Source organism: Ambystoma mexicanum, chromosome 9 (genome assembly GCF_040938575.1).
Source record: "Ambystoma mexicanum isolate Mex_15411 chromosome 9, UKY_AmexF1_1, whole genome shotgun sequence".
Classification (NCBI taxonomy): Eukaryota; Metazoa; Chordata; class Amphibia; order Caudata; family Ambystomatidae; genus Ambystoma; species Ambystoma mexicanum.
Window position 1 is genome coordinate 710,987,705 of NC_090931.1, and position 26,815 is coordinate 711,014,519.

The window sequence follows — 26,815 nt, forward strand, 5'->3', positions numbered from 1 at the left end:
AGCTTCATGGAACAAGAAACACTGCTTAGAAAAGTATCCCCTGAAAACTCTGAATTACCTCTCGATTCGACTGAACCAGACCGTCCAGTATACAAATGGCCGTGCACGTCAATGTGTGCCATCCCTAACAAATCTTTCAAATCTTTACATCAGTTCCTCAATCAGTATGTGAAAGGTAAAGACAAAATTAAAATGAAAGTGCTGCAAAATATGGATATCTGTCCACTGCGCAAATACACAGGACTACAAGGATATTCATTAGCCTGCATTTCTGGACCTATTTGCAAAAGCACCTTCCATGATATCAAAAGACAAGAATTTGGCAACAACTGAAAGTTAGACAAGCCTTGCAATATCTAAAAGAGAATAACGACTTTTACAAGGAAATAAATATCAAAGAAAGCTTAAGGGAAACTGAAATAATTGAAGAGTCATCAAACTGGACAATTCAAACTTCTGGCTCCTGCTGCAATATCCACTCTTTTGGACCAGTACACAATTCATCTATTGCATTCCAATGAAAGTATAGATGATGCACTAGAAACTTACCAAATGTGACAAACCAAAGGTTCACCAATGAGCATATGGAGAAAAAAGTATAGAAGCACGTGCTTTTGCACTGCTATTTCCTACTGGCAAAAGTGGAAGATACGATGATAGAGCCACTCAGATTATGGCATCAGAATACCGCTTATTACGAATGTATTCGGAAGATCCCACGTTTAGACAAAATGTGGAATACATATTCCACCTCCTCTTTGAAAGTGAACTAGCAACCCTATGTTATGGAGTTGCACACATTTTGAAATCTGGAACCCACTTTCAAAATATGTCGGCTACGCAATTAATACAAAAAGTACAAGAAAATGATGAGGTTTTACAATCAAGTATAACAAATTTGTTTGCAAACATGCATGGTACAAAAGAATACTGGTTCTGACGGCATGGAGACGTACATTGTATGATCAGAAACCTTGGACCACCGACTTGGTTTATTACATAAGTTGTGCAGAATATGCATGGGAAGATTTACATGAGTTCCTACGCATAGCAAACAGCAACAAAACCAACATACATTTATTAACACTTGGAGAACTTTGCTCTCTAGATCCAGTTAATGTCTCAAGATATTTCCATCATCGTTTCATTGCTATGCTACACTTAATTTGCAATAAAACTGTTCCACCCCTCGGAGAAGTGCAACACTTCTTTTGGAGAAAAGAATACCAAGCGAGAGGAGCACCACATATTGACATGCTTTTATGGATCAAAGGTGCACCTAAATTTTGTCACGACACTGATGCCACTGTTTTCCATTTCATCCAAAAATGTCACTTGTGAAATCCCTTCACAACGGACACATAGTGACCTGCATGGGCAGATTTTACAATATCAAAGACACACATTGGCAAATATTGTCGCAAATACAAAAACAAAGGGAAATACTACACCAAATGCCGGTTTGGTTTCCCGAGACCAGTTACAGAAACAGGTGAAGTGAACAACTTCATGTCTTCAGTTCGACTTAGTGTTAAAGGAAAATCACCTAAGAACACGTATTACATAAAAATAACAGAAGAATCAAAATATCTCTGATTACAATGGAATCATTGCCCTCTTATGGAATGCAAACATAGATGTGCAGTACATTGCAGACAATTCCACTGCTGTTGCACGATATGTTACAGCCTACTTAACAAAAGCAGAAAAAACAGATCTTCAAGACCTCTGGGATGACCTATCATCAGACAAAACACTATCTCAGAAATTGTACAGCCTAGGCATAAAAATGCTCTCTCATAGAGAAGGTGGCGCCTGTGAAGCGGCAGATCGTTTAACCGGTACTGCTTTGTACGGAAAATCAGACCACAATGTTTGGCTAAGTCTTGGTCCTGCTAAATCTAGAAAGAGTTCTGAAATCATATGATGCCATAGAAACAATTGCCAGAAATGATCCCAACAGCCAAGGCATTTTAAAAAACAATTTACTGGACACATACTATCCGAACAGGAGTAGCACTTTGGAAAGCATGTGTCTATACCACATAACTCAAAACTTTGCATACAAAAATAATATAAAACCTGATGAAAGCAAAGGCAGATATAGAGGGACAGATTGTGAAGGCAGCTTAGTGAAACTTACCAAACAAAGCTTAATTAATCATGTTAAATTGTCATTAAAAACTCCAACAGAAAGAACTATATTACATGTCTCTGCTACAACTTTTTAAACCATGGAGAAAAGAGGAAGAGATATTAGATAACTATGACTGCAATGAAGATGCTTTCAAAGCAAACAAAAGCGCTATCACCGATGTCAACTTTACGCAGTACAAAACAATGTTGCACAATGAACAGCAACATGAAGAAGAACTTCAGGCCCAACTAGATAAGGACTCTTCCGACAGTAGTCAACCTTCTGTAACGGGAAGCCAAGAACCACTAGGACAGCCACTAATGGCAAATGAGGCAGAATTAGCTATGACAGAAGTGGAAAACACAATGTGTCACTATCGAGAAAGTATAGAAGACTTAACTGTACAACAAGCAAAACATAACAAAGATCAGCGCACCATTTTTGAAGACGTAACAAAACAAATTGCACATGGTGTACAACACAAAAATAAAGAATGTACCTGCCAAAATTACAAACCAATACTGCTGTACGTCAGTGGTGAAGCTGGGTCAGGAAAAACATTTTTAATCAAAAGCATCAGCAAGTTCCTTCAGCAATTGACAAACTGTCAGCTGTTGTAACTGCCCCCACAGGTTTAGCTGCCTACAACATAGGCAGTGTCACTTTACACAGATTACTACTTCTTCCAGTAGAACACCAAAACAAATTGGACTATTACAAACTTTCTGCAGAAGCTGCAATGGAACTACGCAGAGTATTAAAGCAAATGCTACGAATAGATGAAGTGAGCATGGTCTCCAACCTAATGTTGGCTTTGATTCACCTCAGATTGCAAGAAGTACTTAAAACAAACTACAAATAACTCTTTGCAGGGAAACACATTATCGTTTTCGGAGATCTTCTACAATTGACACCAGTGAAAGGTGAACCTATTTTTAAAACCTTAGGACAAAAACTCTGCCGTAAAACTGTTGGCAGCATAGGAAAGGTCACCCTTTGGCAACATTTCCAATACAGAGAATTAACAGAAAACATGCAGCAATCTGCAGATCTCACTTATGCCAACATCCTTAAAAGTATTAGAGCTGGTGTACTATCTCAAGAAGCACAAGCAATATTGAAAAACCGGCACATTCATGCACTTTATGGCGATAATGCATGTGCAACTGATGCTATGGAACAAATGGGGCACAAAAATGTAAATTGTATGGCCTTAATGCCAACTCTTGCAAGCTGTTTCAAATTCAATGAAACAATGTTAAATAAAGAAATGCAACCAATAATAGAAATTTGCGCCACAGACAAACTAGACGTACATGGTATGACACTACCCATGTGTGAGCAAGCCACAACAAGACTAAATAGCTTAGAAAACTCAGTCTCCAACGCAAATGTTAGTCCTTCATAGAAACGCAACAAACAATCATGACGCCACGTACAGTGTTCACGGAATAAGACAAGAATTGGACTACTGTGCTGGAATGGTGAGATTCACTATAAACTCACAAGAAGATCCACAAGAATGTCTAATGTACTTACTACAAGTACTGGAAAACAAAAGCATACCTATGAATGAAATCTTCCAGATTTCATACATGTGGAAACATACATGCACTCTCTGTAGCAATGTGATACAGGAACAAATCCCAAATGAGCGATTTGTGTATGTATCCATACCGAATTGTGAATCCATTCCATTTCAGCAACTTGTACAGAATGCAAACCATGGCAGATTATGTACTATGTGCAATTCAGACAATCGCTCCACCTTACTGATACAAACACATAGTAAGTACATAATACTTATGCTGCTACGTTATGATGCAGATGGTACCAAAAACAACTGCAAGCTGACTGGATTCACACACGGTCAAGTGTCACTTGGAAAGAAAACCTTTACAACAGTAAGTATAATCTACCATGCAGGAGCTACAACCAATGCAGGTCACTACACTGCATACATTAAAAAGAAATGTGGATGGGTGGAATGTAATGATAGCACCATTACTCTAAAGCAGAGATTGCCAGCTAATCTTAAAAATGTGTATTTAATCTTCCTAAAGCCAAAATTTAATAACTAATGTGTACTTCAACATTACCAAAAAATGAAGTGAAAGACTACAGACAGTTGGGATACGCCAACAGGTATCTAACTGTTAAAAATCGGCAACAAACATAACATTAATCAGAAAGAACAAGGAAACGCTCAAAAAATAGTTTGTAGCATAGCAAATGAAGGTTTTTTTTAATCCGACGAGGATCATTTTCCCCCAGAGCCAAGGATTTGAAAAACACAGAAACTGAGCAAAATGCACAGTACACTGGTTTGTAAACTAAATATGAGGGTAAAAAAAAGGTAAACTGTCTATTATATAATGTAATCTTCTTAAAATGCAAACATTAATATGCTTTTCTTTTATCACAGAAATTAAAAAAGGCTAGTTCCGCCAAGTACTGCAGTCATGTAATCCATATATGGATTCCGAACAAATGAAACAGTAAGTATAATTACAGTCATTTCATACATATGCAAATCTACACGGCTAATCTATGGCAGTAATATGGTGCAGTGGCTGTAGGCTGGGCCTAGCATCTTTGATGTATAACCTACCACCTACGGCCAAGCAACCAAGACTATAAGTACCACCCACAACCATCGCTGCATATCAAAACCATGGTGCTTCTGATTTGACTACTTCGAAGTTTAGTTTTGGGTGCACGGGCTGCAGCCTTGCAGCCAAGATACTAAAACGTGCACACAACCACCACACCCCACCCATGTTCACTTATAACCTCACTGCTTATGACTTCAGTCTTGGGTGCATGGCCTTTGGCCATGCACCCAAGACTCAGGGTCCTGGCCAGAACCACCAAAGCATATCGCAACCATTGTGGCTTCTAATTTCACTACGTATAAAGTTGGTTTTGGCAGCATGGCCTTTGGCCATGCTCCAAAAAACGCTACGCCCTCCCCACAACTACCTGAATGATGTTTCATAGTACGAGTGTACCTATACCTGTGATATGCTGCAGTAGTTGTGGCCACAGGCTGCAGACTTGGGTGTAAGGCCATAGATTTTTCAATGTATGGATATGCAGTATATAAAATCCATAGTGGCTTACAACTGCAGTGCTTATAACTTTGTTCTTGGCCATGCACCAAAGAGACTATGTCCTGGCCACAACTACCACACCATATCATACCCATTGTGGCTTGTAACAACACTACGTATAAATGTGCTGTTGGGTGCATGGCCTTCGGCCATGCACCCATGACTGCAGGCCCTCCCCACAGCCACCTGAGTGATCAATACTACGGGTGTATCTATAGCTATGATATGCTGCAGTGGGTGTTGGCAGGGCCTAAAGTCTTAGGTGTGCGGCCATACATATTTCAATGTGTGGGTGTTAAGTGGCTTATAGCTCCAGTGCTTATAACTTTGTTTGCAGCCAAGACTCTACACACTCCCCACAACCATCTGATCGATAACTAATACTACAGGTGTACCCATTGCTGTGACATGCTGCGGTGGTTGTGGCCAGGGCCTAGAGTCTTGGAAGTATGGCCTACGGTCATGCACCCAAGACTCTAGGCCCTGGCCATAACCACCACAGCATTTTAAACCCATGGTTGCTTATAAATCTGTAGCACACCCATAGAACGAAACATTGCAACTGTAGCATGTACTGAATTTGTAGCCAAGACTCTAGCCCCTGCCCACACCTACCAGATACATAGTCGATTGTATGGGTGTGATGTATGAATGTGATATGCTGCAGTGGTTGTGGGCAGTGTGTGCATACTTGGGTGTAAGGCCTACAGCCTGCAGCGATGCACCCAAAGTTCTCCATCTATTTCCACAACCACCGCACTATATAAAACCCATGTTGGCTTATAAGTTAAGAGGTTATAACTTTGTCGTTGGGTGCATGGCCTTCGGCCATGCACCGAAAACTGTAGGCCCTCCCCACAACCACCTGAGTGATGTGCGTGTATCGATACGTGTGGTATGCTGCAGAGGATGAGGCCATAGTATAGACTAATTTGTTCGTCCATAGGTATTGCAATGTATAGGTGTGCAGTAGCTTATAACTCTAGTGCTTACAACTTTGTTGTTGGGTGCATGGCCTCTCCACAACCACCTGATCCATAAGCAATACTACAGGTGTATCCATTGCTGTGACATGCTGCGGTGGTTGTGGCCAGGGCCTAGAGTTTTGGAATTATGGCCTACGGCCATGCACCCAAGACTCTAGGCCCTGGCCACAACCAGCACAGCATATTACACCCATGGTCGCTTATACATCAACACACCCACACAATGAAACATTATAACTGTACCATGTACTCAATTCGTACTCGGGGCTCTAGGCCCTGGCCACACCTACCAGACATAGTCGAATGTATGGGTGTGATGTATGAATGTGATCTCCTGCAGTGCTTGTGGGCAGGGTCTACACTCTTCGGTGTATGGCCTACAGCCTTCATCCATGCACCCAAAAGTCTACATCCTGCCCACAACCACTGCACTATGTAAAATTCACATTGGCTTATACATTTAGCGCTTATAAGTTTCGGCCATGCACCGAAGACTGCAGGCCATCCCCACAACCACCTCAGTGATGTGTGGTAGTACGGGTGTATCTATAGGTGTGGTATGCTTCAGTGCTTCTGGACAGAGGCTGGACTCCTAGCTGTATGTCCATAGATATTACAAGGTATGGGTGTGCAGTGGCTTAGACCTCCATTGCTTATAACTTTGTTCTTGGGTGGACCCAAGACTGTACACAATCCCCACAACCATCTAATCGATAATCAATACTACAGGTGTATCCATGGGTGTGACATGCTGCGGTGGTTGTGGCCAGGGCCTACAGTCTTGGAAGTATGGCCTACGGCCATGCATCCAAGACTCTAGGCCCTGGTCACAACCACCGCAGCATGTCGCACCCATGCTGGCGTACTAATGAATAGCATACCCATAGAAAAAAAATAATGTAATCACGGCATGTACAGAACAGTTTCAAGTTCCCTCTGCACAGCACGGACTGAAATACTACCCTTATTAGACCCCTCGTTTTCTGTACGTACAAACATCCTGAACAAGGCGGGCATAGAAAATACATCATGAACACCTACCGCCACAACAAATGCAGTTTTTCACCCATCTCTTACTGTCTGAACCTCCCCAAGCACTATGGCACAGCAAAATAGTTTTCGAAAATAGCATGTTGCCGCTGTTTGCCGCTCCACTGTCGGCAGATCCAAGATGTCGGGCGCATCCAAACAATCTGACGCAGAACACGTCTCAATGCAGCCAATCGGCAGAGACGTCGCATGTCCGCGGTCATGACGCCAGCCCCTTAGCCAATCGGTATCTTGTCCGTGGAGCGAACAGGGAAGTGTGACTGCGGAGCCAACATAGATATCACTCATTTTTTTACACCTACATTTTAAAGAAAAGTACTGCATGGAAGGTCACCAAATTTACAAAAGCACGCTTTCGGGACCCTGCCCCTGCTGCAAATTTGAAAATCCATCCAGCGGTTTGCCCAGTAGCCGTGCGCAAAGTTTTTTCCCCCCAGTCAGTCTATGGGGAAAAAATGACGTTTTGGGACTCTTCCCCACCCCCCCCCCCCCCCCAGAACAAACATCACCAAACTTTGCAAAAAAATTCAGAGTGGCCCATATACTTTTTTTGCAAAGTTTGGTGAGGATTCGTCCAGGGGGAGCTAAGTTATAAGCCGTCCAAAAAGTGCTCTTCCTATGGAAACAGCAACTTAACCATAACTACACGCCCACTACTGTGGCCATGATATAGATATATATAGATATATATAGATATATATATAGATATAGAGAAAAGGGAGGAAAGAGCGAATCGCACTCCCGCAGGCACAAACATAAATGCCAGGTTCAAAAAAGGTTCGGAAAAAACAGACACAGTATAGAAATTACTGATGTCTTTAATGTTTAAGTAAGTAAAAAAAACAAAAGCACCGTGCAAAAAACAAATGCACGACACATAGCAGCACATAGAAAACAGAACAACAACAGGACGCCTAGGGGCAGCAGCCTGCAAACAACGCGTTTCGCGCTATACTGAGCGCTTGATCACGTAAGGGGGAAAGGGTTGAACAGTGTGAATACATAATAGACAATAGTCCCTCAACTATGTCGATGGCAACGACTGTTACCAACTCCAAGGGAACAGGGGCGGCCATGTTGGAAGGGAGTGTGCATATATGCTGAAACTTATGGATTAGAGCACAGTGCTTTGCAGATGCTTTTATCAATGATCAGTAGAGAAAATCTCAAACTGACCCGGATTTTAAATTGAAGTATACAACACCACAATCTCTAAATTAAGCAGAAAGGGCCCTCAAATATGTATAAATACATATAAGGGGACTTAACTACACATCAATATACAGTGTATGAAATAACAATGTGATGACCGTACAGCATAAAAGATATAATGAAACACACTCAAAATAAATAAACCAACATTAAAGAAATCACCCCGTATAAATACATAGTCAGCCTAGTGAAAAAAGTAATTCCCAACAATAAAAATATTAGACAATGCGATGCAATGACAATAAAACTAGTCAACCACGATTAGATGTAAAATCAGGTTAAAAACAGTAGAACTGAACCTAAATATTAAAATTTAGCAGCAGGATGATACAGCCAGCAAAATATTTGTTAGTGCAAACAGCAAAGATAGCAGCTCAAACATTAAATGTCGATTATATAGTGCAAATAAGCAAAATAAAGCAGCAGGGCAACAGTATGCCTATCCAACCTCCAAAGTGGAGGAAGAAATAAAGTGCTAGTGCATCGATCTAATAAGCTGTGCAAAATTGCAAAGATTAACAGCTAAGTCATCAAAGTGCAATGAGGTAATGTTGCTTCTTTTTATACATGCATTTACCAACTTGTGGGCTGATTACTGTCGTTTTCAGATGCTTTCGGATGAGGTTTTTAAAAAAGCCTGCACATGCAACAGTGAATGGCCAGGTTTTCTAGCTGTCCAAATGTTAAAGGTTTGTGCTTGTAAATATCTACAGCCCATGTTGCCGTCTGTGATGTGCTTCTGGGTCGGAGCTATACACGAATTGGGAGCAAATCCATTTACACATCTGAGTAGTACACTAGGTTTAAAGTATAGAATTAGGAGTGTAAAGATAATGGTAATTTAGAGGGGTTTGCGGAACCAGCACTGAGGGGGTCTTGAGCGTCCAACCTTGTTGGTGAACAAGGTTCTAGGCGCTGGTCTAGCCAGACTCACAGGGTACCGTGGGCAGAGCAGCAAGGTAGGTTTTCAAGAGATCAGGGGCTTGTGTGGAAATACAGGTAACCGAGACAGCGAAGCAACACACAGGAGTATACAAATGTACTATTTGGCCTTAAACACGCATGCAAGTAAAACCGATGCTACTACGCACTACAAAACACTCCTATCAACACATATACGTACACTTAGCAATCCCAAAATGAGAACATAACACTTAACCTTCCAACACAGTTAATTGAAATTCAACAATGCAATGCAAAAACTAACAGTTAAGTGGCAACAGAACACAATATATTACAACCTTTCTTAGAATGTGTAAGGCAGGCACCTCACTTGACTAGTCTTTGTGGGCTACAACTCCACCAATCACAGCAAGGTGAGGGTAGTGTGAAGGAGTGAACTTTGCTCCCATGCAATCTGGGGGTGTTCTGAAACGAGTAAGTACAGTCACGCACCAGATTTTCATTTTTCTAGGTGACCACCCAGAATCGCAAAGGCAACTTACTTGAATCATTGGTTCTGTCGATTTGGGGGGTGGGAGGCTCTAGTGGAGGCAGGTACTTGAATCATTGGTTCTGTCGATTGGTGGTTTGGGGGTGGGGGGGGGTCGTGCCTAGTGGTGGCAGGTGTAGTGCCTGAAAATGAGGTCTGGATTGGGTCTGACCAAGTGCGGTTTCGATGTCCGGTTCTGGAACAGCTTTGACAAACTTGCTGCTGAGCTGAACATTCCAGACATCTCAGGACAATTTCCCCAGCGACTCCCATAATGAGGATGGACCACCAGGATTCACCATACGAAGTGCGGTGAAGAAACCCTGCAAAAGTAGGCAAAGCCCAACTCATTGAGGTGGCATACTGTTTCCATGGAAGCCTCTCTGGTTTCTGGGACACTTTCAACATCCAGAAAAAGGTAAGAGGACCCAAGTTTGGGATCCTCCCGTCCCCTGCACACTTGCTACATACGTCCAATGGACGTTCAAAATATTTAGATATTCAAAAATCATACATGGTTTAAACAACAATTTGATAGACAAAATAAGTGGTGAAAGAGGTACTCTTACTTAAAAACAGTGATTTATTACATACAATATAGTTGGATGCGAGGAAGAACACACTTTCAACATCCACCAACTGCAGGCTACTTGTGCAGGGCTAATTCCCATTGGTCCAGAGGAGGAAGGTGCAAATTCTCTTGGTTGTTTTTAGCAGACTTCTCTGTTTTGGACTCTTGGTTCTAGTGGGGTGACCTGCAGCCATTTTGGAGGACAGCTCATCCAGAATGTAGGCCCAGGTGTTCCAGGCCCACCAATAACAGTGTGCAACATTCAAACGGGTACCGGCTGACCAATCGTGGATCACCACAAACTCCACGTCTGCCCAACAACAAACCCAGTCTGGCAGGAATGTGTATTGGGGTTACTGTCACAAACCCGTTCTGATCGAATACTTCAGCCTCACAAAGGCAGTGGCCCGGGAATCTAAGCTGGATACTGTGAAAGTGCATGCAATATAGAGCTTCCTGACCTGACTGGGCAGGAAGACTGCCAAAAGGCGGGGTACGCAAAGGACAGGATTTGCACCACATGGAACAGCCATTTTGAGTGTATGGTACTCAAAATGGCATTATGTCGTCAAACGATTGTGCAGGGGAGTGCACTCGAAAAAGATTAAAAACCTAGTGTACTGCCACCAGCACGTCCTAGGCTCATCAACCTTGTATAAAGAATGTTGCCAGATAAGTGAAAAAAGGATACAAAGTACAGCTGCTGCACTCTCCTATAAGAGGGAGGTTTGCTTCTCTGTCACGTGCAAGGGGTTCACAACCACTCGCCTTATTACACAGACCAAATGTTCTTGGACTCGTGGAGGCCGTAACACACACTTAGACCAATAGTTAAAATGTAATTGGCTCTTTACAGGCCCTTATTTCAAACAAGATATAGACATAGAATGTGAAAATGAATAGATTTGGTTATACATAAACAAATACAGGAGTGAAAAATAGACTGGTTACATCACCGTTAGTGCAGTTGAAGAAAGACGTAATCTCAGCCAATACAACACTACCCAATCTCAAGGCAGGTGGCCAAAGATTGCACGTACTAACTGGGTCTGGAGCGGAGGGTCCTCCCTCTCAGGGAGACTTGATCACCAGGGGTTCCAATTCTCTTAACTTTCGTTAAGAATACCTTTCCTCTTTATGGGGAGCAGATCCCTGCCCCTTCAGGGTGGTGGACTTCCCCCGGCAGAAGGACAGACGGCAAGCATGGCGAGCAGGAGTGGAAAATCCCATCTTCTCTCCCTCGCGCTCGTTCTCAGCACCCCTTATTGCACCTGCACAACTCTGACTCCCTTCTTGGCGCTTCCTTGATCAAACAATACGCCAGCTATCCTCCACAAAACCTTTGACACCATTCCAGAAGGAAGACCGATTAGGAGTGGAATTGGTGGGATCACTGAAACACTAGCAAGATGCATTAACAATGTGATACAGCCACTTATCATCAAGATCCCTACCTTTCTCAGGGATACCATGCACACCTTGGAAATACTTTCCAGAATCAAATGGGAACCAAACTTCATAATGGCCACCCTTGATGTCAAGGCCTTGTACACATCAATTAACCATGAACTTGCCATATCAAGTATGGGGTACCTCCTTAAATACGAGTCCGCGTCACACCTGGATCGAGTGGAAATGACCAAAACCTTCCTGAAATTCTCACTTAACAACAACATATTTATTTTCAACGGTGAATACTACAAGCAAACTAAGGGGATCGCTATGGGAGCCAGCTATGCTCCAGCACTAGCCAACTGCTTCATGCATGCCTACGAACAAGAGCATGCAATGAAGGAAATTAAGTACACCAGCCTTATTGTCAACTGGGCGCGTTTCATAGATGACATCATCCTGATATGGAAAGGGACTGAAGATGAACTTAACCAATACATGGATTACCTGAATGATAACAACTATGGCATTGAACTAACTAGCCACATCAGCTCTGAACAAATAGACTTTTTGGATCTCAAGATTATGATAGAAGACAACAAAATTACAACCAGAACCTTCTGTAAACCAACGGAAGTGAACTCAACCCTGCATGCACAAAGTTGCCACAGGAAAAGTGTAATACGAAATATCCCAAAAGGAGAATACATCCGGGCGAGAAGAAACTGCAACACAGACAAATCCTTCACAGAAGAATGCGACCTACTAGACCGCAGATTCAGATGTCGAGGCTACTCCGCCGAAAGCCTGACACCAGCAAGAGAACAAGCTATGCACATTGAAAGATCTACACTGCTTTCACCCAAACCTAGAAGACAAGATTGCAACCACAAGATTAGATTTGTTACAAGATACAACCAAGACAGTCATGCCCTCCAAAAATTCTTGACCAAGCACTGGGAACTGCTCCGTATGGATGAACATATTAAACCTCAATTAGAAGCGTATCCGAGCATGTCGTTCAGCAGAGCACCAACTCTAAGGAACCTACTGAGCCCTTCCTTTCTCTCGGATAAAAACATCACGGCACAAGACTGGCTCAGCAAGCAAACACCTATCGGCTTCACTAAATGCGGAACTTGCTCAATGTGTAAGTATGCGACTCAAACCAAATGTGCCAAATTCACAGGTTGCCCAATATTCAAAATCACGGAGCACATTAACTGTAGAAGCAAATTTGTGATCTATGCTCTGATTTGCGTATGCAGCAAGATATACATTGGCAGCACCATCCGAGAAACTCGCATCAGGATAAGGGAACATATGAACAGCATACATTCACAAGATCCAAAACTACCACTGGCCAATCACTGGCAGAAGAATCACCAAATGGACAACAAAAGTGAGATAAGGTTCATCGAACTGAAAATCGTCCGGCTGGGCCCGAGAGGAGGCGACATAATCCAGAAACTCAGACAAGAAGAAGCGTGACTAATCTGCCACTTCAGATGTGTTAAAAATGGTTTAAACAAAGATCACGACCTCAATGTCTTTCTGTAACCCTCTCAATCCACGTTATCTGCCCCCACTCTGACATACTCCAATGGGCATTACACCTTGGCCCTAACAACGAATACGAACAGACTTTTCTGACATCAATATATTTTTCTTAAGCCACCACGGACCTTCCGGAAGGCTAGATGCCTATGCCACACCTCGGGATGGACCCCCTTCCCTAGCCACCGAGGACCGGACCAGAGCCACCACAGGCTCGTCACCCCAACTGGAGGACCAACTTGTTCCCATCAACTCAGGATGGTTCACCACCTTGACACGTCCCTTCCCACTGCAAGACAGACCGCTATCGACCATCCATCTGGGCATCCCCCAACAAATCCAAACCAGGCTCCCAGAAAGAGCTTGGACTCCATTTACCCACAACCATACCTCACCTCACTCCCTCAAATGGGAGCAATCAACCACCCTTGGCCCCACATGAGCATTTCAAGCTAGTGTAACCTCTGTCACCATCTGTCACCCACAAAGAGGCGCACTTACACACATAATGAGGTATTCCCTCATTCCAGCAACCAGTAAACAAGAATCCTGACCCACACAGTTTGATCCCCACCCCAATTGCTCTCACATGGCACCCTGTCTTAATTGACACCCCCCTAATCCACCGGGCGACGGTACGTTCAGATTAACACCGGTTCGTGCACACGCTGCTATGGCACTTTCGCACTTGTGCATGCGCGTTTGTTTCCAAAGAACACTACTTTTTCGCGCACGCGCGCTAGCATCCGCAGGGACACTACACACTCACGCATGCGCCCCCAGTCAAACCTCGACTGGTTGGCGCATGCGCGAGTACATAATCATGGCGGCACTCATTCCCCACTGAAGCCGCAGGGAGCAACCCAACACGGGTAATACTCGTACACTGGTAAGCTTTACCGCCCCCTCTTATCCCCCGCCCCAGCTCGCCACACCAAGGGAGGGCTTAGCCTGCCTCAAAACGCACAGACTACACGCCCATTCCAACAAGGAACGCCACTTGGCACTTCGGATTATCACTTTCAGCTACTTAACGGCACGGGATTCTGTTAAGGACTCTCACTATGCTCTCCAATCTATAATCTCAAAGCCATCCACCTTCTTTATCAAACGGACTAATTCCTTATGAATTATTTTCAGAGCCCAATAGGAGCCAGACTGCCTTAAGGACAGCCACCAATAACACAACAAGGACCCCACCTGGGGATCGCAGCATGACTTAACTGGTAAGAGGACCACTCTCCTCTCCAATATCTTTTCCTACCATCCGTCCTTTCCCACCCCTCTTGCTAACCTCTCTTTATCTCTCCCCCTTTCAATTTCTTCTTTCCACTGTGTAACAATCATGTAATGCTTTTAATTTCTAACCACCACCTCACATCACCCACCACGTTTAATGAATGTAATTAAACATGCTGGTCACGAAATGTCTTTTATCACACATCACCTTGCACTTTTGAATATTGTTCAGCCTTGAGAAAGACCCTTTGGGTTGAAACACGTGTCGGCTGACCGAACTAGGGCACAAATGCCGGAACAGTGTTCTACACACTAACCATTGTATTTGTATTAAGTGGAATCGCTCAAAATATCAATAATAAAAGCGAACCTGCATCGCACTAACTACCGTGTTAGAAGGATTATTTATACCGAAAACCGAAGCAAGATAACCAGGAGCAAACCCACTTCTCCTACGCACCAAATTGGGGTCCAGGCTAAACCCCAAACCACTCCTGTGATCTTGCGACACCAGAACAACCATCCAACCCATAAGTGGTGCTCAGCACGGGCAGGTTCCATTCCTAGAGCCAACACAGACCCTCCATCCTCCATAATGAGCTTATCTGCTTCCAAATATACACATTGCAACTGTGGCAGAACCCATGTCTGCTGACTGAGCTCACAGAAACGTAGACTTACATTGCGGTTTTGGAAATGAATATCCAAAATGGCTGCACACCGGCACCATGTATGTCGTTTATTTTTTTAGCTCGTGTTACACTCCATCCTTTGGACAATCCATTTCCATATCCCAATGGGTTAAAAGCCAGTCATTGACATCGAAACATACCTATTAAATTCAGGAAATACAAGCAATAAAAATAATCAACACAGCAAAAATCCAAACAAAAACCTAACGCAATGCCCCTGGAATCCATGAGAATGCCTGATCCCACCAGCTCCCGTCTTGATCTTGAGTGACTTGAGAGATTAGGCCCGTTAATCCACCAATATGCTTTTCAATTGAACAGGAACGATCTTTCAAATACACATCCCTTCTAAAGCATTGCAACCTAAATTATGCTTCAAAAACAAATAATCAATAGCAGCCCTGTTCTGCAAAATTGCTTTTTTTTTAATCTTGTCATTTACAATAGCTCTGTTGATGCTTGAGAGGTCTCATTAAGGCCTTTTACTACCACACAAGCTAGCTTAATCAAAGAATTATAACCCCCAGCTGCTAACCCAAAAACCCCCACTAAGGAAATTGCAAGGGCCAACACTTCAGTTTCCGATAACAAGTGTACATTAGAATCGCAGATAAACCAATATGATGAACAGCACACTTAGATCGGCAAGCAGCAGGTTGCAAAGAAAACCTCACCAGGCTGAGGCGCGTTAAAGCACAGGGGCCACCCAAAATGTTAGCAGGGATATATGAATATGTATAGTTCCCACATGAGATTAACCAACCCGTAGGAAGTGGGTGACTTGCAGTCAACAGTAAAGCCTGTTCTTGGAGACATCAGTACACACACACTCAATAGAGTACACAAATGTTTCTCAAAATCAGTGCTTCCTCGATGATGGTGCAAATCCAATTGCTGGCATTTACCGATATAGTTTGATCACAAGTCATTATATAACAAACATCATCAGGAGCAATATTGTAAGTGATAGTACATTTGATGTTCTTCCATTTGCGATCAGTGTCGGCACAGAACTTAAAATATTCATAAACCGAAAAATAACTCCTTACATTGGACTCCTCCACTAGAGAATCCTCATGCAGTACTCCGAAAACATGCCGTAACTCGGGGGCTGGCGTTGGCACAGCCACGAAGCACGTAGAAATTAAGCTTACAGAAGAATGAACATCAGCAAAGCAGAAGGGTGAAATGGTTTAGTACACACCAAGCCAGAAACCACCGCCCCTCCCCCATATATTCTCGGGTTGCTAGACAATGGCAGAGTAGCCATGCTGCACAAAGGACATAGAAACTGCAGAAGGAGGCAAGACCTCACGCCTATGCCCACAGCATTTTCTCAAAAAGCCACGATACGCTGCTATTGATGCATCTTCCGGGGCCGTGGTCGTAGCAAACTCATGAGTCATCATCCAAATCCCCGATTCCAGTTGCAGGATGGAGACGTTTGCCGCCTCTTCTTGCATGTCCCAGGGACCCTCCCGAATGCACTCCACACAAACCCACAAGTGCAAACATCATGACCAGAGTCTAAATAACAATTTGGAAAGCCACTTTCAGTGGAGTACATCACTCACGTAAATAACATTTGTCAGTGGGAACATGGGTCCACTTCCTTTTCCCGGGTTCCATCACAAGAACCACTTGATCCTCTCCTGCTGCAATTCCATCTACCGGAACCGGTACACCACTAGGCTTCTCAACCCAGACATTCACTCCTGGGACCATGCTGTCCGATGAGCCAAAACCTCTTGCCCCACGTGTAGTTACTACAGTGGGTGGCTTTCCCTTTTTTTAACCATAGACAATTTTCCAGGTACAATAATTAACTGCTCCACTCTATCCACTTTATGGATGGGCAACATGTTCTCCCCACTATTAATGAGAATGATCTTTATCTCTCCTTGGTAGTCAGCGTCCACAATCCCTCCCAAAACTTGGATTCCTGTGAATGCTAATCCAGATCTAGGGGCAATTAATCCCATGTGTTCTGAGGGGATTTGTACTCCAATTACGTGTGTCAATAATGCTGATTCCTCTGGACTCGAGCCTAATCTCCTCCTGGGTATACAAATCCACTGCTGCAGATTCTGGTGTAGCACGATAAGGAGCTAGCGCTCCAGGTGACATTTCCCAGTACATTAAAGTTTCACATGCCCTGTTCAGTTTCATCTGTAAGGCTGGTGTAAAGATGCACATTAATGGAGTTTCGCAATTGGCGATCGGTCGGTTTAGTATTTGTATTGCATCCAGAACACGCTTACGCCATCCTTTCAGACTCCCCTCACCAGATTTTCACAACTGTTCAACAACCCATTAATTCTTTCAATCAACCCCGAAGCCTCGGGGTGATAAGGGAAGTAAAAAAATCCATTCCACTCCCTTTTCCTGACAGTAGTCTTGAATCCATTTTCCTTAAAAATGTGACCAATTGTCACTCTGAATTTGCAAAGAACTCCATAATACAATACCACTTGATCTAATAATTCAATCATATTCAATTGAGTAGCTCTCTTGCATGGCATCACCAACTATCCGGAATATGCGCCACAATTGTGCATGCATATTGACATCCCCTGCTAATCGGCATTGGACTGATGTAATACACCTTCCAAATTGGTCCAGGTAATTTTAACTCGTTTCAATGTACCTTGAATGACATGTGGGAGAGACCGGTTTGTGATGTTGGCACACCGGGCATTGCAAAATCCATTTTCACGATTCCTAACGGAAGGCTAATTCCTCGATCTTGTGCCCTTTTTCTCAGAGGGGCCCTCTTTTCTGGTGTGCCTACTTAGCCAGCCCTTCCAGATAATCTTCTTCAGACCTCGTGTCCATGACTGAAATTTTGGCATGGTCATCTGTAACAGAATTGAACCAACGTTCCAATGAGTTGCGCAATGCGTGTCTACATGACAGTTACTGTACTAACATTTCAGCAATATCTTGCCACAACTCTTTCCCCCCATACTTCTTTAGCATGAATCTTCCACCCATTCTTCTGCCATGTTTGCAGCCAAACGGCGAGCCCATTCGCCACTGACCAAGGGTCGGTGTATACATAACCTGTCATTTCTTGCTTCAATGCCTGATACACGGCATACAATTCTGCAAATTGTCTGCTCTTCCCTTTCCCTGATGTGGTCAATATTTTCTTCATTTTGGGATTGTATGCCACTGCCTTCCAGTGTGTCTCAGTTCCACATATTTAGCGGAACCATCAGTGAACCATACATGTTCACTTTTACTAGTCAACTCTCCATAGCGGACCCCCCATTTTGCAGCAGACTGTCACCTAAGTTTCGTCCGAAGGTTCTAAATCCACCAACGGAACACCAGCCACTTGCTCATGCAATTTTGCAAATACACCCCTGCCCCCTTACCTGTTTTGGCACGATCATGAATGTACAACTTGCATTTAATGATGCTCTCTTCTTGGGCGTGTCCTATTCGATTTTGTTTTAGGAGAGCTCGGTACCCACTGCATGATCTCACTTTCCGGTCGGATCAGTAAATTGTGACCTACCGTCATTTGTTCTGTATCCACAAGAGCCCAATAACAGGCCAACAGCTGTTTTTCTCAAAAGGAGTATATCGGTCACCAGCGTCGGGTAACTTACGACTCCAGAACCCTAAAGAAACACGCTTCTGGTCCCGTTTCTGCCACAAACTCCAATTTGCATAGTTTTCCTGTACTGACGCATTTAATTCCATAAATACAGGACTTTGTATGGTGTCTTTTGCTAACTGAAATGTTAGTCATGGTAGAGACATTTGTATGAGCGCATGTACACCCGAGGGCATCTTGGCACTGAGTAGGCAAGGCTTGATTCAGCAGCACAGAAATTAGAAAGGCAGGGTTTTTAAACTTCGACGGAAGGCAAGATGATTCGAGGTGTTGCGCACGGGAATGGGAAGGTCGTTCCACGCCCTTGCATCGGTGACTGAGAAAGCACGGCCACCCTTACGGGCCAGCTTGAAGCGAGGCACCGCCACCCGCCGGGCGGTTTGAGAGTGAAGAGTACGAGTGGGTTGGTAGGGAGTGAACTTTATTTGCAAATATTCTTCTCCCAAACCATAGAAGACCCGGTGTACTATACACATGGACGTGAACAGAATTCGCTGGGCAACAGGGAGCCAGTGCAGTTGCCTCAACAAGGGGGTCATATGGGCTCCAAAAGGCGGACGGATGACAGGCAGCCGCGTTCTGGAGTAGCTGCAGATGCTGAATAAGGTAGCTGGGTTGGGCTAGATATGAGTTACAGTAGTCCAGCACGCTGAGGACCAGGGCTCCCACCACTGGTGCCTGGCTGGCAGTGGGAATAAAAGGGAGGACTTTCCAGAGAACTCTAAGTTTAAAATAGGCTGATTTACAGACTGCTCCGTCCTGCTCATCCATAGAGTGGCAGAGAACCGTACTCCCATGTTCCTAAAAGATAGAACGGGAATAGGGAGAGGGCCCAGTGAAGAAGGCCAGAAGTCGGCTGTCCAGAACACTTGAGGTGTAGATGTGCCCACATCCAGGACCTCGGTCTTGGTACCGTTCAGCTTAAGCCAGTTCAGCGTCATCCATTTACCCAGTTCTTACAGACATTTTTTAAGGCTGTTAGCTGTTTCAGGTTTAGTCAGGTCCAGGCGGACCAGTATCTGGGTATCCTGGAAATGTTTTTTGTTGTCCCTCTTCCCCACTCGAAAATTTGTAGAGGGGCGCAAGAATCTGCCCCAAATGTGGTATATACTGTCTCCAAAACCCAACCAACCCTATGAACTGTTTTGTTTCTTATTCATGGTTGTGGAGAATCTTTTGTTTGGCCTTTGGCACCTTTTCATGGTGCCCATTATGCCAGTGAATTCCCAGAATAATCAGTTTCTGCAGGACCTTGGGTTTTTGTCTCCTTGATTTCCCATCCTTCCTTCCTGATAAGGTCTAGGTGCATCTGCACTCTCTGCTCATCCTTTCCCTGTATCAAAATGGCATTGACTGTGCAAGATCTGCACATCAGGTTTGCATGGAATTTTATCTAAATGTTCTGCCACCAGATGATCTGGCTATGCATGTACCCCGTAGGCAAACTTTGAAACGTATATTTCCTCCCATTCCAAGAGAATGTAAACTGCTCTAGGCAGTCTTCGGCAATCAGTACAGTGAAAAATGCATTTGCCAGATCGATCACCGCATACCATGTTCCTTCGAACATTTGCACATTTTCAATCAAGGTAACCACATCTGGGACTGCAGGGATAACGGAGGAGTTTACTTATTCAACTCCCTATAATCCAGTCATCCTATAGCTTCCATCCAGTTTCTTGAACGGCCAGACCGGATTGTTCTAAGCCGTAGTCACAGGTCGTAGCACACCTGCTTCAACATATTTTTTAATGGTGTCTGAAATTTCCTTCTGCCCCTCTGGGATACAATATTGTTTTAGATACCTGCTTCGTTGCTAAGGGAACCTGTACAGGGGCATTTTCTGTTTTCCTACTAAGCTGGGAGTACACATCAAAGCACTCACACCAAATTGATATATTTTACCTTCCAACCCTAGTGTCAACCCCTCCAAGGTATCAAAGCCAGTGGTGTACTCTGGTAGGGGAACAATCAACACTTGGTATTTGTTCCTTTTTCAAATTACCAATGTTTGTCAACTTTAGTTTGGACAGCGGGGGTCTCTTTACCTCCCAATCCCGTTATGGTAAAATGTTTGCCATCAAAACTTGAAGGATTGCTGTGAATCGATGCAGCCCCCTCCCCCCCCTCCCGGTATCAATTAAGGCGCGAACCTCTTACATATTTCCCGATTGCCAAAATAATTTTACATTTACATGAGGCCACCTGTCTACCTTAAATCGGTCAGGTGCTACCGGGGTTTGACCACAATCCTTTTGAATACGTGTATTTGGACTCTGTCCGACATCGCACTTGCAACTTTTCATAAATCAGCATAGGTCGGCTGATATGGTAAAGTTGTCCCCATTAACTCCTCATACGCCTCCTCAGGCGGTGCAGAGACAACCTTGCCCCCATTGGATTTATTCACACCTTGCCTTTTCACTTGCTTGTATCGCTCTTTACATTCTAGCCCTCTTTTTATAGAGCTGATACATATCTCGGGTTTCGATTCCATCAATGTCTTCCCGCAGCACTCCATCTTTTTGTAGTGCCAAAAACATGTCCTTTCTCTATACACAAGAATCTCTGCTATCGAACCTCCTTCCAGGAGTTTGCCTATCACTGTGCCTCTCCCTCTCCCTTATCCCATTCCCCTAGATCAGCCAACTACCTGATAGCATTCACTGCCTCATCCATTATCTTACCGGTCATCCCCACCTTCCGAGTCATGATGACGTTTTTGTATGCCGGAGGAGCCTTTCGAATGATGGTATTTCGGGCTGAGACCGATGATGCAACTACCCCCATATGTTCAGGAGTTTCAACATGGATGGATTCCTTCATGGCATGCTCTCTAAGCCTCTGAATTGCCTCCCTCAATGTATACCATTTCGTCTTTTCACTAGGCCAATCTGATGCCTCGGATACTTGCGATTACACCCTTGTACAGCTAACTGTAATAGCGACACTTGCTGTTCCCTCAGTCATGAGGTGGTCCTGTACGCAACACCTCCTGAATGAGTTTCCTGTGACAATGGTAGAAACCTTGTGTCATCTGTCGCATCCACAAGACCCGCCACACCCCCATCAAATAATTGGACCATCCATGTCAACAGAGGCTCACCAGCCCTCTGTTTTAATCGATTGATGATCCCCCCAACTTCCTGCTGAGTAATCTTCCAATGTTGTCAAATCCACTAACCCGCCTGCTGGATTATTCAGATTTGTCCCAGCTTGTCTACGCATGACTGGGTTAACCGTCACTTCTTTACGACCATGCTCTAATTTGGACGGCACTTCCCTTTTCGACCCACTGTCTGAACTAGTACCATCGGATACATCTCCCTTCCATTGATCGGGTCCCAATCGACCCCTGTAGAAGCAATTACTGTTGCTAGCTTCCGGGTATTCACCCACCCCCTTCTCTTCCGATATTTGTATCGAGTGACACTTGCAGCAGCTTGTTCGGCCACTGCTTGATATTTGTCTGCCTTGACATGATACAATTTCACTTGAAGCTGCTGCCTTAACGCAATATTTCTCAGCAGCCAGCTCATTTTCCAATCTGAGGACACTCGCCTGCAACTTTACGTTCTGCATCCTTCGGAATGCATGTAACAAAATCCACCATCGTCTACCTAGGGCAGAACACTCCTTTCCCTTTTCCGCAGGCACCTGTTGCAGACAGCCCGCCACTTTCGCCAGATTTGCCTCTTATACCCGTGACCCAGGTCTCGCTGAAAACCTGCGCCACGCGCCCAAGTATATGCCAATTTATCATATGGCCCTTTTATCAACCCCGGGATTGTCACCTCGGGACAGTCTCCACCTGCAGAGCTTCCTTTTTTCCTAAAGAGAGAACTCCTAGTGTCAATGACTGTTTCATGTTCCTATCGACAATACCTCAAAACACACCCACTGTCTCTCTCAAACCACAAAGAAGATTGCCTTTCCGAGTGCAAGCTCCAAATTTGTCTGGTTCTTTGGCATCAATAGCAGCACAAAGACCCTGCTCACAGCACCAAAACGTTTAGCTTTTCTGTCCATGTGCAAGTGATTCACAACCACTCACCTTATTACACAGACCAAAGGTTCTGGAAATCTGGGAGGCAATAACACACACTTAGACCAATAGTTAGAATATAGTTGGCTCTTTACGGGCCCTTCATTCAAACAAGATATCGACATACAAACTACGACGACTCTGAAAATGAATAAATTTGGTTATACATAAATACATGATTGAAAAATAGACCGGTTACATCACAGTTAGTGCAGTTGGAGAAAAAGACGTCAGCTCAGCCAATACACTACTACCCAGTCCAAAGGCAGGTGGGCAGAGAGATTGCAAGTACTAACGGGGTCTGGAGCGGAGCATCCTCCCTCTCAGTGAGACTTAATCACCAGGGGTTCCAATTCTCTGATCTTTCATTAGGAATATGTCTCCTCTTTATAGGGAGCAGGTCCCTGCCCCTTCACGGTTACCGACTGCCCCTGGCCGAAGGACAGACAGCAAGCATGGGGAGCAAAGAGTGGTAAAATCCAGTTTTAAGTGGAAAAACCCAGCTTCTCTCCCTTGCGCTTGTTCTCATCACCCCTTATCACTGCACCTGCACAACTCTGACTCCCTTCTTGGCGTAGCTATCCTCCATAATGAGATCCTCTGCTTCCAAATATACACATTGCAACGTGGCAGATCCCATGTGTGCTGAATGAGCTCACAGAAACTTAGACTTCCATTGCGGTTTTGTAAATGAATGTCCAAAATGGCTGCACACCAGCGCCATGTTTTTTCGCACCCGCATTACAGAGGGTTATGGGGGCGCGTTACAGTAAAGCAATAAAGAAAACGTTACTGAGGGAAACAGTGCCCCTACTCTGTAAGCCTTAAGGGCTCAGCAGTGCGACCAAAATTAGCTGAGTCCGGTAAGCTAAGCTAAAAAGGCTTATTTAGAAAGTTAGCCATGGTTTCATGACCTAGGCAACGCTGCTGGGGATTCCATTGAAATCTGTGGTGGAAAAATGCAAAAGGACAATTCTTCCAACAGTAAAAAAGGGTGTAACTTTTTTTTTTTCTTTTAAAGGCAAAATACCTACCTTTGTGAGGGCAAATGCACCACAGCTCTAAAAAATTTAGTACAAAGGATGGGATGCTGCTGCAAAATGTATACAATTTCTAGGCAAATCGCTGCTTATTATGCATAGGTAAGCTACTTTTTCAGGTGCTTTTCTCACTAATGGTTCTGCCCTATGATCCAAAAATAAGCAGCCATTCGAAGATAAAGGCAGGGTCCATAATCGTGCTAGGCTTTGACCAGAGGCTATAACAACGGCCAAGACATATTTTGGCATGAAAGAATGTGTTCATTAACCGTGGATGGTTGCAGTTTGCATTACTTTGTAAGTCACAGGTTACTGGCGGTTTGAGTTTTGGTTCACCCCAAAGTGGTCTCTTTATTTTTTGTAAGTTGTGGTTTAGGGTCATGCGGTGGTGGTGCGATCTTTTCCACGCCCTTTCTCCCTGCATTATGTGGTAAAAGAAAAAAAGATACAAAATTGGCGGGGGAATTCGATAAAGACGGAACTGCTGGTGGAATAGCATATGTAGTCATTTTAGGCGACTTGGATAATGTGCAATTTTGTTCTCTTCAAGATAATGTTGCTTTTCATTTTCCATAATTCAATTTTGTTCGTTTAGATACACAGCGGTTGCCGGCAGGGTCCCTTGTGCACAAGCAAATCCTACAAAAAGTCAGGACACAAATTCAGAGCTGGCAGAAGAAATACATTTGTTTCCTTCTGGAGTCACCAACGCACCAAATTCAAGCAAATGTTCAGATCAGTTGAACAATATTGAAGCAACCTTTGCAGTCGCCAATCTGCCAAGAGGTACCATGTCAAATATTCCATTATAGTTCGCCTACATGTTATGTTACTGGGATGAATACTGTCCGCCACTGACATGTGCATGGTCTTTAGTGATTGAGTTTTCCACTTAAGGTGCCATTGCTGCAAGTGTATCCTGAGCAACGGAACATATAACCATAGTTGTTCGTTTGTACCCACCAATATTTTCCTTTTTAATTACAAGCCATTTTTGAGTATGTCGACTACCTGCTTCTCCCCTTACCTCAACACCTCTCAGAAACCAAATGAAGCGACTGTTTTTTTTTTTAGAGTAGTCTGCAGTCACAATTGTCGTGCTGTGACTTTTTAGTCCAATATACTCTGATGGCTGTTAGCACCGTTTTTCCGAAGTCCACCTATTTAGGACTTTATAAGACTATTCCTTGGACAATACAGAACTCCAACTATTAGCATAGGCCTGTACCACTCGCAGTAAGTAGCAATTGCAGAGCAGCCAGGCTGATCTTATGAGGGAGAGAGGGCTGTAGAAAGGTGCAAAGAACTTGTAACATACTTATGGTCCAAAGAGACACTTAAACCACATAATTTTTACATAACCTGTGTGTATTTATATACCGGCAAAGATAATTCTTTAGAAGGGTAAGTACTATCATAAACAACCCAATATATTAAAAAAATAAAAACAGTGTAAAAGACTTGAATGGCAGTATGCAATTCGAGGCAAGTAAAACCACTTTGTAGTAAACCATGTAGCTTATTCTGTTTCAGGGATCGTACAGTTATGCTACCAACATTAGCAAGAAACACTTGTTCCTCCACACAGGCCTTGTGCTTTAGCAGTCCTTCCCTAATCTAGACGGAAGTGTTCTCAGAGGAAGAAGGGGGCAATGGTGGTCCAGTGGCCAGCTGTAGGCAGAACAGGAAAAGACACAAACTGTAGCAAAGCCAGAGTTCCAGAGGATTTCTCATGTAACAAGGAAGGACCAGAGTTTGTAGTTGGTAAAAGGATTCAGGGACTTCACAGAAGGCTCCCTGAATGCGCATCAGTGTTTGGCATGGGCAAACGTTTATGGGCAAACTCCCAAACGTACAAATCAACGCCCTAGCCACACAGGAGCAGCAAAACGACTCTAGCTAAGTATTACCTTGAGTCCCACAGTACTTCAGCAGTGAAGATAATGCAGACTGAGTTCCTCACGATTCTACAGGCTCCGGTCACTGAATTCTTGGTCTTCAGATGAAAGAAGGCACACGGTTTTGCAGCAGCAATCAAGTGGAAAGGCTCCTAGCAAAGGATTCTCTGTTGCTTCTTGCGGCTGTGGTTTTGGCGCATTTTCTAGGACGCCATATGAAGAACTATTGTCCTAACACTTTGCCTTGCTTTCACAGTCCAACCCTCTGGTGAGGCGACTTCAAGGAGTGGAATCTTAACTCTGGAGGTCCGGAAGGAGTCCACCAGAGTTTCAGAGATTTGTTCGGGAGAAGATGATGCACAGCACTCGCCCACGAGGTCCCAGGATATTGGCAGTTTGCAGCCCAGGAAGGTCACTGCTTGTTGTGGATTGGCTCGAAAGGCATCTCTTCTTAAAACTTGTTCCCACCAAGCCAAGGGAGGGAGACATCCTATTCAAAGTCCCCCTGTCTCATGGATGAAAGGGTCTGCCACTCACCAGACATCTCCGGTCACTGGCAGTAGCGACGGGCGTCTTCGCTTCTTCCTCATTGAATGTGGTTCTAGTGGTCGACCTGGAACCCAGCCAAACAGCACTCATGCTACTTTGAAACTTCGGGGTGTGGCTGTCCTTTAGGACAGAAAACCGGTACTGGCAGCACTGCTTAATTAAAAGTTTCTCTTAAGGTAGTGAGTCAACAGTTAATTTAATTATTTAATGTATATGGTTTTTGAAGCTCCATGGTAAAGAAAGGCCCTTGGCATAAGGCCAAAATTATACACAGAAA

General features: G+C 44.0%; 1 protein-coding gene across 4 annotated transcripts in view; it reads left to right on the forward strand.

Annotated features, from left to right (window-relative positions):
- SGO2 (shugoshin 2) overlaps window positions 1-26,815 on the forward strand; it is a 437,789-nt gene that overhangs the window by 308,861 nt on the left and 102,113 nt on the right. For all 4 annotated transcript variants that reach the window (XM_069615600.1, XM_069615598.1, XM_069615601.1 and 1 more), the window contains exon 6: window positions 24,687-24,877. In XM_069615600.1, the coding sequence (XP_069471701.1) occupies window positions 24,687-24,877 (191 nt within the window). The remainder of the gene's footprint in view (window positions 1-24,686; window positions 24,878-26,815) is intronic.